Here is a 14,646-nt window from a genome sequence, read left to right as displayed (position 1 = left end):
AATTTATGCATTATGGGCATCGAGCATACAAGTGTGTCACCTATGATGATTCAGTCAAGCATGGCTATGGAGTTTGAGTAAGATGCTGTGTCAATGAAAAGGACAGGGTATTATGGTGTGGATTTGTTTTATGGCTCTTAGTTGTGTGTGAGTTTTTCAGCACTCTGATTCATTATGTTATTGAAGAATAACGTGTTGCTGCTGTATATTTCAGATAAAGGAGTTGTTTTACATTCATTAATTTTGAGTTAGTAGAGAATTTAGGTTGGTGCTTTGAGGAGAGTTGGTGCTCACTTATGGAATCTGGGTTGGTGTGATATTTGTGTCTCGATGGTTTCTCTCTTTATTGTTCCATACGTTTAGAAGTTCAAATTTCTAAAATATTGATTCAACCCCTCCCCACCCCAGTATTTCCTATGTTATTGTTCCATACATTTTGAAGTTTAAATATCTAAAATATACTCAATTGGAAGAGAACAGTACCTTTCGCAATATTAATTTTTTATTTCAATCTGGAATTAACATGTCTTTTTCTGCATTCCCCTTCATTCATGCAGCCCTGCTGTGAGGAATTAAAACACACATATATCCGTCATACTCAATACCAAATTAATTGCCAGAATTATATTGGCTTAGGGAATTATAGAGAGAGTTATTGCTGCCCAGCAAAGACTTTTTCAATGACCTAGCTATTGACCCCCAAAAATATGCAAAATCAGTCTCTAAATCATCATGACACAAAATTGCCAGAATAATTAACGCTGCTAATTTCCAATATGACATGTCTTTATCTTTCAAAAAATAACTAATATTTTTTACAATACCAGTCTTGACACCATTTTAAATGTCAAACTTCAGAAACAACTCAACAATCAGTAGCTGAGTCAGTGCCCAGAATATGCAGAAATAAATAACACAAAATACCATAAAATGGGATATTTTGAGCCCCTAGTATTGTTGATGCGAGTTTTGTACCACTTGCATAACATATTAGGATTTGAATATTCGATACGAGATATCAAACGTGCAACTCCTCTCTTGAAAAGTTAATGCTCATGAGACATGAGTATAACTCCAATGTTCCTTACACCGTTGGATACTCGCTCAGTTTTATCGATGTGATTCGCTGATAATCATGTAGGCGGCCTTACGTAAATTGTTGAGGATGACTTGGACTTTGATGGGATGAAGGTGATGGTGGCTCGGTTTGTGAAATGTGCGGAAGTAGAAAATGTTGATGGTGGCGATGGTGATGGAAGGTGAGTGGATGCGTTCTGATACTTGATCTACTCTAACTTTCTCCTCTCTAAACTTCAACTACCCAGCTACTCACTATTCTCTACTCCTACTCCTATGAATGGAAGGTTAGCAAATGGACGGGGATTGAACCTAATGAGAGCTGACCAGCGGCCTCACTTCCACAGGTGCAATGATTCGAAGGAATAATAAACTAGTTTACCACACAAAGCTTCCCAACCAGCTGCTAGGATGCTAGTGGCCTAGTATTGATCCCTATCAAACATTTACCAATGCTACCATACAACTATTTATCTACTTTAACGTCACTTAAACAACTTCAAATGCAATTTGCTTCAACAACTTGAAAGAAAATCTAACTAAGTGGAAGTAGAAAACATGCAATAACACTCAATGTTCTTAATCAACATGCAAATCGCAACAATGAAAAAGAGAGCAATTTTGGTATTATTTTCGCAACAATTTCTCCGACCCTCTACAAATGAGAGCAAATGGCCTTTTGTAGAGGCCAAAAATACAATGGACGGTGGAGATCAAAACAAGATCAACGATCCAGATTGGATCCTCAAAACCCTAATTAAGGTTGCCACCCCATCGGCCAATGAGAAGCCGCCACCTCATTAATGGACCAATGAAAAAAGTGCAAAAAGTGGCAACCAATGAGAAGGCACCAAAATGGTGGCCAATTAGAAATAGACACTTGTCCTATTCTAGAAGAAAGGAGAAATTTGCCACTTGGGCTTACATCAAATGATCTTCTAATATAAATCTTCCCGTTTCTTTCATTTTCTTAGCTAAGGCAATGAACTTAGCTAGCCTTTCGTTAACTTCTTCCATAGGAGGACAAGGTGTGTGCTTCGCCTTGAGTTTCGCTGACTTCGCCATGCTGTTCGCTGCTTGTAGTATCTTTTCGTGATCCTTCTCATATTCCTTTGCAAATCCAATAAAAGTGTTGAGAGAGGAAAGGGTGCCCAAATGTTTTTTCTTAATAGCGACCTTTCTTAACTCATCTAGTCTTGATCCAAAATCTGTCTCATTGATATCTTCTTCTCTAATATCCTCAAAATCAAGTGCCACCCCAACGTCGCTCATCATGGTTGAAATAGAAGTGTCGACGTTTGGGGTATGTTGTGCAATCTCATTATGTATCTCTTCAAGTGTTCTAAATCTGGTAGTCAATGCAACAAACCAAGATTCAACTATACTCAATCCTCTCTCATCAACCAATCTGGCCCTTTGCAAATATGCCTCTGGTAGCCCAATGAACACTTGTAGCCTAGGAATAGCCAAATCTCTGATGGGAAGGAAACCTTTCCACTCCTCTTCAAATAACTTGAACTTGTCTCTAATGGCCACTAATGACTGGAATGTCAAGATGAAGGAAGGCAAGAAATTTCGCCCATCTTGGATTGTATCATGGATCCAATCCTTGACTTCATGTAGCTGAGCTGATATCTCTCCTTAATTGCTCCCGCTGTCTTGAGGAAGGGCTGCCTGGTGCAGCTGTTGGATGGGCTGGCTATCTCTCCAATATTTGTTCTCGGCCTCCAACTTTACTATCCTTTCGTTTTCCTTAACCTTTCTCTGATTGATGCTATACCTTCTTGGACCTCCTCACACTCCATATCATTTGTATTCCTTCCCAAGTTATGTTCTACTATCTCGTATTCTTGGGCCACAATCTCATTCACTGCCTTGTTGACTGTTGGAATAGCAATCTGAACCTTTCGGTGATCATCATTGTCGCTCCTGATTACCCTTGCCACCGTTTTTGCCATTTGTTTTTGGTTCTTGTTATCACCCTTTTCCATTAACCCTTGGATGTCCTCAGCTGTATGGGCCGTTACCACCATGCCTCTTGGCATAAGCATTTGTCTTAACCATAGTGGTGCAGTGCATCTCCCCAAATCTGGGTTTGGTTCGACTAACAAAGCATCACCAACGGCCTCGGGTTCCTGACTTATTGCTTCGATGTCGATTGGTCCATCTTCTTCTCTACTAGTTTCTTCCATATCATTTCCTTGTTGGTTCTTTGAGAGAGGGGAGTACTCGGTGCTTTCACTATAGCCACTTGATTTTGAATCGGAGCTCACCTCCACCGCGACCCTTTTATCATTCAAATTGACCTCTTGGCCTCTAGCCTCAATTATACTCTCTCTTGATAGCGCTGCATGCTATCTCTTGGCTGGAGGTTCTGGATGTTCTTTGCCCTTCTCTACCTCCAAAACTTTCTTCTTGCTATTTCTAATCATTTCCTGTTGCCTGCTATTTCCTTCATTCCTTTGTCCGACTGATTCTGTTTGTCTCTCTTTTGGTTTCATCATCTCATAGGTAAGGGGAATCCTTTGTATTTGTAGCTTCCTTGGTCCTTCATTATACCACGATTCGGTATGTAAATCCACTACCCTTGTGACTGCTTTCGAGGAAGGATCCTGATGGTCATCCCAATCCACTGGATTCAATTCTGTTCCTTCTACTGTATCATAGTATTCTCTCAACACATTTCCATCATCCTTCAGTTGATCCGGAATATCGAGGCCTCTCCATCTAATAGCCCTCATCATGTTCACCATCAGCCTTGAGAAAGCTAGCTTTCTCACATGAAAGTCATCTTTGGCGTTGGCCCAAAAGTCTTCTATGGTGGGAACATGCCCAAATTCGTTTCCTAGGGTCAAATCCTTGCCTTGCTCTGTACCATCCTAGATGATACCATTCCGATACCATTCCAATTCCTTCTCTGCGGCTTCAAAGGAGGCCCGATTTGGGCAACTATTATTGCCAATTATGATTGAGAATGAAATGCTTGTTTTCTCTTCGTTTCTCATTATTCTATCATAGTGCTCAAGTTGTCTAGCCAATTCTAACAAAACTACCTTGTCGGGTGGGTACCTTGGAAGCCTCTTGGGACAAACTGTACTTCCTGCCACTCTAATGTATGTAAACTGCGGAAATTGGATGAACCAACTCCCAAATTTCTTAATTCTTGCTTCTACTTCCGATGAAAGTCTCTTAGCAGGTGTCCCTTGTAATAACCTTACTGTCTTCATGGCGAAGGCGTCGCAAAATATCTTGTAATCTTTGTTATTGTGCAAATGGAGCTGCGGATAGCATTCATGTACCAAATATTGTCCCGGTCCGCTACCAACTTATCCTAAGGCCTTAAGTCCTGGACTCTTGTACAATCTAGCAATTAGGTAGAACAGATAGGAGCCCATGTAGAATTGCCTTTGGTTTTGCACGGTTCTGAGTTGCAATTCTAAGTTCTCGCTTATGATCTTGGCCCAATCAAACCTTCTTTTCCCTCTTTCAATCTCATCAATGAAGAAGTACATCCAGTTTTCAAATCTCATCCCGTGAGCTAGGCCCATGATTCGACTGAGTAGAACAACAAGATCACCATATTCTGGTTTGAAATCTGCCATTGTGAGCCTCGATGATTTGTTAATTCCTTTCCTTCCCTCGCGTATCCAATTCTGCTTTAGATGCGTGTAATAGGCCTCTTGGTTATCTTGAAATGACTTAGTTGCTTGGTCCATCATCACAACCGTCATGCCCTTGTACTGGGGAATGTTGAATGTTTCTTCGATTGCTTGTTCGCCAATGTTGGCCAACACTCTCTTCCCTTCATCAAAAATATGGAATTACTATTTAGATCAAATCTGGATGCACATTCCATAATCAATTCTGGACAGGGCAATGTGGGAGGGAAGGCCGCTGCCTATACAATTTTGCTCTTGTAAATCCTTTTTGCCAAGGGGGATTGTCCTTCCTTCAGTCTATCCCTCATCCATATCATGTCCACTGTACCAATATCGGTGTCGGTTATTCTCTTCATTTTCGAGAAGAAGGAAGTTTTGGGTGTCATATCCTCTTTGTCTTTCTTAGTGTTCGCCTGCTTGGGATTCTTACTTGCACTATCATCCTCCATGCTCGTCGCCCTATTACCATCGAGTGGTGGACCAAAAGGCAAGAAGAACCAAACAGAGCAATCCTTACACTAGAATGAAAGATGGATGTCAGCTTAAGCACCCCTTGCAACTCTAGATGATGAAAATTCACCTTAACCAATAATCTTACAGCGACTTTTTGGAACCTAGGATATGACTTTCAAGAAGTTCAAATCCTTTTGCAAAATAGAAATTTACACTTCTAAAACTATCTAACACTTGCCTTCTATGCAAAAATCAAACCTTCATATGTATCTCTTCTCCCAACAAAATTGCCAAAATCTGGTATAAAAGTGCAGTCCTAAATAGGAAAAAAATCAGACCTTCACCATGAATTGCCCAAAAATCAGAATCAGATCTGACTCAATAAAATGCTAAGAATGAAAAATTTTGCCTTTGTCTCAAATTCGCCCAAGCATGAAGTCTGAAATCTGCTCAAAATGCCACCTAGGGCACAAATCGCAGCCCACAAATGGCGGAGAAAACCACCAAAATCTGCAAAAGGTCTACCCCTTGAGAAATCGCCAAGCATGAAAATGGAGAAATACAAGCAAAAATTGCCCAAACATGCAAAAAATTGCCTTCCACAAAGTTGCCTAAGTCTGGAAAAATTTGCCTTCAAGGAAATTTGCCCAACATGGAGAGGAGAAAAATGATTTGTGAAAATGAAATGGGTAGGAGACTCCCTCTATAGCCAATTCCCTTCTCCTCAAAGCTGGCCGACCTGGTCTAGGAGAAAACAAAAAACAAAAATTAAATCCAAGTTAAGGCCCTCAATTAAATACTTAGCTCAAAAAAATTAATTTTGCCAAAAGAAAATTGCACTTTTAAATTTGCCAATTAGCTCCAAATTGCAAAACGAAATTAAATAGCCTTGAAGGTGTTAAATATTTCCATTTGATGAGGGTTTAGTAATTAATACGTCATTAAATTTGGATTTTGGCTAACCAAAAGCCATTTTTTCAATATTAAATTACTAAATTTATTAAAAACTAAAAGTTTTCAAGGCAAATTAATCCAATTAAAGCCAATTTTTTGCAATTTTCTACCAAATCAATTTTGCCAAGCTAAATAAAAAAATAAATAAAAAAATTGCATCTAGAACCAAAAATTGATTTTTTGCAATTTTTCTCATTCCGACAAAATTAAAATTTTCACCAGAGAAAAATTTGAGATTTTCCAAAAATTCAAGTCTAATTAAAATTTCCCTTTTGAAAATCATCAAAATTTACAAAATTAAAACCAAAATTTCAAAAGAAAACGTCTAAGTACAAAATTCACAATTTTATCCTGCCAAGTTGAAATTAACTTAGAAAATTATTTGGCCTAGGGATAAAATTGATAGCTCTGGAAAATCAAGTTGAAATTTGGGTGAAAATAAGCTAAGCCTTTCTATATTTTTCCTGAAGGTGCCAAAGCGTGAAATTTTCAAAACTCAAAATTTTTTTGGGCAATCTAAAAAATTTGCCGAGGTGATTAAAAAAAAGGGGGGTCCTCAAGATTTTGGGCGATGTGTGAAAACCTCACAACAAGTATGTTTCAATAATATCAATTATACCACCAAGCGATACCATAAAATAGGATGTTTGGAATCCCTCATATGTTTCAATAATGTCAATTATACTGCCAAGCTACCTGTAAGCACAAAGACTTCTTCACAAAAATGGTTCCGCCCATTAAAAACTCCACCCAGGACATTAATGCTACACTCAATAAAATCATGCATTAATCTGAGACCATTCACAGACTGGATGCCCAACTCAAAATAATCAATGATGCTCAACACTTTAGGTATCACATGGCTAAAAAGAAAAGTTCTCATGCGAACAATTAAGAAGCTGTCAGATTCAAGCCAGTATCTGCCAGACTCAAGTTGTTGCGCAGCGCAAATAGGAGAAATAATCAATTGAAATGATTCATGTAAAAATGTTACGTTTTAATTCTGAAGCTTACCATAACACTGAGAGCATATGGGAGAAAACCATATTTGAATTTAGCTGCTACAATAAAATTATAGAAATCGACCTTTTAAAAACATCTATTGACTTGTCAATCCAACAGTTAGGTTAAGTAGTCAAGATGGCAGCTCGAGAAAACACTCAAGTAGCTCAAGCAGACACCCGAGTAGCTCAAGCACACATCCAATTAGCTCTACCAGCCAGCAGACAACCAAGTAGTCAAGTATAGCTCAAGGCACACAACCAAGTAGCTCAAGCAGATAACCAGGCAGTTCATTCCATTTCTCTGTTACTTTTGAGTAATCGTCAATGACAACTCCTCAACAACATTAATAGCTTACACAAAATAAGCTATACAAAAACAACAATTAACTTTGGAAAATAGATGAAAACAACAAATCGTAAGTGATTATTAATTGCAAAACATCTAACCTTTAGTTTTCTTTAGCTCAAGGAAGAGGTTGTGGTAAGAAAACACCAAATCAATCATCCATTGTTGTGTCAAATGGTTGTATTTTTTATGATAAATGTATTCGAACATGCTATAAATTTTAAATGTACTCACAAGCAAATGACTGCAGTGCTTCTTCAAAGGGTTTAGTGCTACCCATGAAAGGTTTTTGGCGTTTTTGCCAAAATATTGTTCTATTGTATTAAAATACACAATTTATTGGTATTTGTTCATCTACAGTTTAGTCAAAAATCATCCCTTAATTATCTTGTGAACAATAAATAGAATTTGCCTACTTGTTTAATGTCCCCTCTTGGGATATACCTGATTTGCCCAAAAATAACAATTTCAATAAATGCAGTTAATTTGCAAAAAGATTCTGTAATGAAATTACATAGTTATAATGCAAATTTAGAGAAATTCCAAATTTGTGTCTTATACAGTGTACTGTGTCCAAGACATTGTCTCTCAAAGGTTTGTAAGGGCTCTGAATCTAGAACCTGCAGGCGCAATGACATCTGCCATACCTTACCAATATGGAGACCTGGTAGCATTGAACGATAGACTAGAGTGTTGGTGTATTTCAAAAGTATTTTTTGCTTAACTGTAAGCATTCTTCCTCCACCTTATACCCTCTATCTGGGTTTAGATTCCAATGAAATATGAGGTGCAGAGAAGGTATGAATGGTGTCCCAGTATGATTGTCTTTCAAACTACAAAACCATTTAGTGGTTTTGCCTCCCTGTGATAATTTTCGTAGTAGCATCAAATGATAGACTGGAGTGTTGGAATATTTCAGAGGTATTTTTTGCCCAACCGTAAACATTTTCTCTACCTTGTACCCTCTATCTGGGTTCAGTTTCCAATGAAATATGAGGTACAGAGAAGGTATGGTGTCCTCATATAGCTACAAAACTATTGAGTTTTTAAAATGTCTTTGCATTTGTTGTGGTTTTGCCTTCCTGTGATAATTGACCCTATCCTCCAAAGAACTTGATTCGACTCCTGTGCTTGTCTTTGCCTTTTTGACTGATCTTGTTGAATGTGTTTTCAAAGTCATTTGCCTTTGAAATGCAATGATTATGGGGCATTTTTGGCATAGTTATTACATTGTGCGCTGTCTTTTGAGGCCAATTCAATTCCATATGCACACATGCGATTCCATATGCACATATGCCTGCAAATCTTGTACGTTTTTACTACCAATGTGGCATATGCTCATACAAAGAATATACAACAGTTTTACAAATTTTCCACAGAAATAGTAATTTTTCTAAAATTCATGAATCAAGATTACAGAAACTTATCTTGATCTTGTGTGAGATCTTTCGACTCATCTACATGGTAGGCATAACAAGAATTTAGACGTTCTAATAGTAATCCTTCAATACCAATAATGAGTGATTAGCTGTTATCAGTGAGGAATGGGAATTTACAAACATTCAAAGCTAATACTGCCATCTTTTAAAGAAGAAAATTGTTACATCTTACCACTTCCGAATCAAATTATACAAAAAGTGAATACTACTATTTTCAAAGAAGAAAATTGTTACATCTTACCACTATTCTTAATCAAATTATACAAATGAGGGCTATTGCAATCCAGCTATTTTACAATCGCCAGGTTTGCTAAAAGTATAATAAACTTATCTAAGATCAGTAAACGTGTGATTCTGAGAATCTTAAAAAATCTATAATTTATTTGTATCTTTTATAATTTTTGTTTATAATATTTTTAAAATTTGAAAAAAATTAACCAACTCCCTTGACCAACACCCCTCGTATGTCTCCCACAGAACTGTAAGGGGAACAAAAGAGATTAAATCTGTCTGCCAAATAAGAAAAAACCACATCAGCCATACTAAAAGACAAAAGATAGTAGAAGACGAGAATAAAAAAGGACAGCTGTTTTACCCAAACATAATTAAAAAGGTATTTATTGGTTTTTGTCATTGAAGAGGAATGGTTAATTAGGGAGGTATGCTTCCCTTGAAGGAGTTGTATCCCTTGTAATGATATGCAAATTTGCGTCTCTCATCCCTTTTGAGAACAATAACTAGGGTGGGTCTACCCTAGGAGAATGCATCAAATGACTAAGGAAATAAGCAGAAAACAAAGTGCAATCGGAACATGAATTAATATTAGCAGCAATACTAAGTATCTTATAAGAGATAAATTTGGTAGAAAGTTGAATTATAGACATGACAACTTATGATATGGATTAACAGCCTTCTGTGGGTCAGATTAAATCCGTTGTATGTATCGGGCATTGACAGTTTGGGCTTTTGGTGCATTGACAAATGGTTCCAGCAATTTGTATCAGAGCCTTAGGTCATGGGTTTGAGTCCTCCCTTCACTGGGTTTTGAAGGCTCAGTGAGTGCTGAGTGGAGATTGTCGACTTGGTGGCCCTCCTTGGGCACTCGTAACATGGCTTAACCATCTCCTGTGGGTCAGGTATTGAATTAAGCTTGATAAACAGCAAGCTGATATGCAAACAAAAAATCAATTTATTTTTGAAAAATCTTAATCAAGGTCCTTAGCTATGATGCTCTCCATCGAGTACCTGGTACTTGGGATACATGTACCCGGTATGTGGGTACGAGTACCAGGGGCGTGGGTACAAGTATCCATGCAACCCTTTTTGTCCTTATTATATTACTGCATTTCATAAAATCACTTCAAATATGTGTCCAAGTTGAACCAAAATATAAAAAAATAGAAGCTTAGTGCATCAAAAGAAACAAAATGTTTAGAAGTGCTGGGTTTTCTTAAGCAAAGGCACATAAACAAGTAAATGTTGAAAAAAATCATTTCTACACATGGATGAAACAGACCTGATTATTTCAGTAAATCTGAGAGCTTAAAATTAAAAAAGCTGAAATAAGCATTGTCTTGTAGCTGTTATTGAAAGAGACTACAAAGCTGGAAGACACTTAAGTACAAAAATGAACTTTTTTTAATGGTCCATTTTTCATGGGTAAATTTATAGGAAGAAAAAATCAGCATATGGAAATTTTAGGTTTTTACAACATGCAACAAATAAATGGAGATGTTTGGTGAAAAGTTCTTCTAAAACAGAGAAGGGTAGATTAGATGCATAAAACTGACAAAAATTTCTTAGAAAATCCTGTCACAAATTCTGTGGTCCCCTTCATAAACCTGCTGTTGAAATGATGAAGTGTAAGAACAAATCGTGAAAATTGGCTGAAATTGTGGAAAAGTTGCCCAAAATATGCCCAAGATCATGAGTAGAGCATTGATTGACGAGTAGCAATTGATGCATTTTAAACATGACTTATTGACCAGTAAGCAGCATAAAATACCTACTTGGAATTTATCGGAAGAATCAGTAAAATTTGAGAAAACAAAATTGTGCCCTAACCCGGGAAATTGTTAGTTATGAGTAAGGGTGGTTCCACATGGATGGGCTTCAAGAACTATTTTTATGGAGCAGGGGTGCCCATGAGGCCAACATAAAATAGAAATGCAATAAGATCAATTATAATCTTTTCGTGATATAATGCAGCTCATAAAAAGGTCATTTATCATATCAAAACTCAATTTATACAATTTGCAGAGAATTTCAAAAGTCGTCACATCCCTTTGGTACTCAAAATGAAAATTTGATGTGGTTAATTACAAAAATTAAAAATTACATTAGTCCAACTTCATAGGCTCATAACTTTCTGCTCGGTGCTCGATATCTGAAATAGCATATACTATTAGAAAGAATTCCAAGAACTCTTGTTTCATCTCTTGAAAGTTGAAACTAATGCCTTCAGCTATTTGATTTAAGTGACTGATGGCAGTTTTGAGCCCAAATTCTGCTCCAAAGGCCTCTGAAAATGTAAAATACTTAAAGATTAGAATTCTACTTAAAGTTTTGATTGGTATTTGCCATTTCCTCCTGTGCCTATGCCATCTGAGTGCTCTTGGATTGCTATCTGAATAATAAATTTATAAAATTCATCAGGCCAGCTGCTTTTAAGTACTTCTAAAATCTCAGCAGTACCCACAAAATATTTTTAGGAAGGCCCGTTCATGGGGCAACAGCTTAATTGTGATATTTTGAAGATAAATAGCACAAGCAGATGAAATTTACCAAAGCAAATCAAAGAACCGTCTCTGGAAAGGAATTTTTCTGTAGGTCATCTTGTGCCTTTAGCAATCAACATATCATCCCTTCATAAAGCTCTACAATAACAACAATCATTAACTGGTTGTTCCAATTCTACAAATTGTTTGCAACTCGAGCGAAATGCCTTTTTAAAAGTCCACGTTTTAGAACTTTTTAAATTTATGATTACGTAGAACTGTCTGAAATGAGTTTCTTCCTTACATATTGTGCTGTTTAATTAGGAAAGAGGATTAGTAGTCTCGTCAAAATTTGAAAACCTTTGCATGGAAGTTATTTCCTCTTGTAGAAATAATCATGTGAAGGTGAAGTAGAAGGGAGCAGGTGGTTAACAGATGCATGAATTAAAAGGAACTGTATTTTGATCTGTTTTACTTTCTAGTTGCATTGTTAATTGAATTTGTAATATATTAAAATGCTTTGCTGGAACTTGAGCATAAACTCATCAAAGAAAGGAATAATGGAATTGGAATGACCTACTTGATTTCTATGAGCCTTTGAGTTGAGAACGATTCTTTTTTATAAGTATTTAATTGTCTTTTTGATACAGGCATAATTTCTTGACGAGTCACTGAGGCTCTTACACCAGTTAGAAACCATTGTTGCTATAACTCATTTGTCTTACATTTATTTGTAATCTAAGAAAAGTGCTTAGCACTCTTCCACGTGGAATCCTCTTTTAATAAAAATCAATGTGTGATTAGTTTGATTTGAGCTGTGTTGCTCCTCATGCAGTTTTCAATCAACACACCTTGATCCATTATTTTAAAGAGTCACAATTCTGTGAACAATTCACACTACATTTGTTCCACCTATTATTTTGCATTTGTCTCTCCTGCTTGTCAAAAGGTTAATTTGATGAACCATATGAAATGCATTATTTCTCTGCGTGAATGTTCCCAAGATTCCGTCAATGATCTGTTTATGGATGATATCACCAGTCCAGGTTGCAAATTTAATTTGTTTTTACTAGTTTACATTGATTAAATATATGTGGCAGGGTTTAGGCATATTGACTATCAAATGATGAGGATACTATAGATTTGACAAATATGAAAATTTTGTCTTAAACTTCATACTATGGTTCATACCATTTGTATTTCATTATCATATTTCAAATATTTCAGGGATCAACTATCTTGGACGAGTCTTATGATCAGGATACGACAGATCTCCACAAGTGTGTGGCCTTTATCAGAGATTGCACTCCGGATTTGGACAAGTCTAAAGTATTTTTCTTAAAATAACGTTTCGACTTTTGCCCAACTTTTTCAGCACATTAGATTGATTTTTTTTCCTGATATATTCTATATCTATAATTGCCCTTGCACTTCATTAATAGATGATCATAGAAAGGACTGCCGTTGGAACATTTTTATATTAATGTTCTACAGTCTTCTTGATTATGTATGCAATGAGGCTATATAAACGAGTTCGTTGCATATTTCAAGTTTTGGTTTTCTTAGAAGAATCATATAACAGATGAACTATGACAAACTGTCATCTTTTATTAAAGTCATGTAGTTTCCTGAGTCCATTATTTGTAATTTATCATTCTATTTAAAAGTGTGCATCCTTCTTCCAGTTGGTTCTTATTGTGGTTGGAGCACTTGGAGGACGATTTGACCACGAACTAGGAAATATAAATGTTCTTTATACATTTTCAGAAATGCGGATTGTTCTCCTGAGCGATGACAGTCTTCTTTTCCTTTTACCTAAGACTCATCAACATGAAATTTTAGTAGATCATTCGGTGGAAGGGCCAAATTGTGGTCTGGTTCCTGTTGGAACACCATCTCAAAGTACGACCACAAGTGGCCTGGAATGGGATCTAAGTAAGTATAACTCAGAATGTTTGATAGACCAGGCACAGAATTTTCGAGGCAAAGCATTGATTTTATTGCCATTTAGAACATCATAAAGGAGGAAGTATCTTGTTTCAAAGCTTCTGTTCCAAAATCTAATTTGTTGTTTTCTTCATTTTACAGATAAGACCCCAATGAAGTTTGGTTCGCTAATCAGCACATCTAACATTCTGAGAGGTGAGAAGATCACAGTATGCTCTGATGTGGATTTACTCTGGACTACATCTATTCGGAAAATCTAACACAGTTGAGGATGTTGATGGATTTCTGAACAATGATCATTTGTCGTCGTCATAGCTATATATATGTGGGTAGACGGCAAGATTGGAGAGCTATAATGTTTCATGCCGATCGATTGATGAGGGATTTGAAAACAGTTATCATCGATGAAGTCGGACGCAAAATTGTAATCATAGAAATATTAATTCATGTATCTGTATAATACTCCTGACTGATTTGCAATATTATTTACGGGAATCAATTTTTTCATCCTCTTTATTGTTCATTTATATGTTTTTTCTCAGAATTCTTAGAAAGAAACAAATCTTTAAACTGTAAAAGTGTTTCAAGTAGCAAATGCAAAGTACGTAGCCAATTTGCAGTATGCTGAAGACCCATGGATCTTATTAGCAATGTTGGACGAAAAACTGTTCAGGATATCCAGTATATCTTTTTCAAATAATAGTGCAGTTGTACAATCATTTTTATTGACGTTCAAGCTTGATTGTAGGAGTCTGAATGTTTTTTACATTGTAACTTGAAGTCTCTCCTTTGTTACCTTTGATGGCCGATTTATTTAAAGCTAGGTGAAATTAGGCTGAGAGGCATGTACACTGGAAGGAAAAAATGTGTAACAAAAAAAACTATTTGAAGAAGAATTTGACGGTTGTGTGACCGATTATGCCGGAGAGGCGTTTACAATGGAAGGAATAATACGCGTAACAAAAAACCATTTGAAAAGGAATTTGACGGTTGCATAACTGGCGATGAATTAATGAATGAACAGATGCTGTTTTTGAAATTTAGAGGGTG

The 14,646-nt window shown here is 36.6% G+C and overlaps 1 protein-coding gene across 3 annotated transcripts in view; it reads left to right on the top strand.

Moving 5' to 3' along the window:
* The window catches only part of LOC149576387 (thiamine pyrophosphokinase 1-like), a 57,383-nt gene extending 43,280 nt beyond the window's left edge, over positions 1-14,103 (top strand). For 2 of the 3 annotated variants that reach the window (XM_089817124.1, XM_089817117.1), the window contains exons 4-6: positions 12,877-12,978; positions 13,335-13,584; positions 13,738-14,103. In XM_089817124.1, the coding sequence (XP_089673250.1) occupies positions 12,877-12,978; positions 13,335-13,584; positions 13,738-13,856 (471 nt within the window). In that variant the 3' untranslated portion in view covers positions 13,857-14,103. The remainder of the gene's footprint in view (positions 1-12,876; positions 12,979-13,334; positions 13,585-13,737) is intronic. The other variant, XM_089817118.1, reaches the window with a different exon arrangement.
* Positions 14,104-14,646: the final 543 nt, after the last annotated feature.

Source organism: Cupressus sempervirens, chromosome 1, assembly GCF_028749045.1.
Source record: "Cupressus sempervirens isolate cs-2001-9-10 chromosome 1, ASM2874904v1, whole genome shotgun sequence".
Taxonomy (NCBI): domain Eukaryota; kingdom Viridiplantae; phylum Streptophyta; class Pinopsida; order Cupressales; family Cupressaceae; genus Cupressus; species Cupressus sempervirens.
This window is presented reverse-complemented; position numbering and strand designations above follow the sequence as displayed.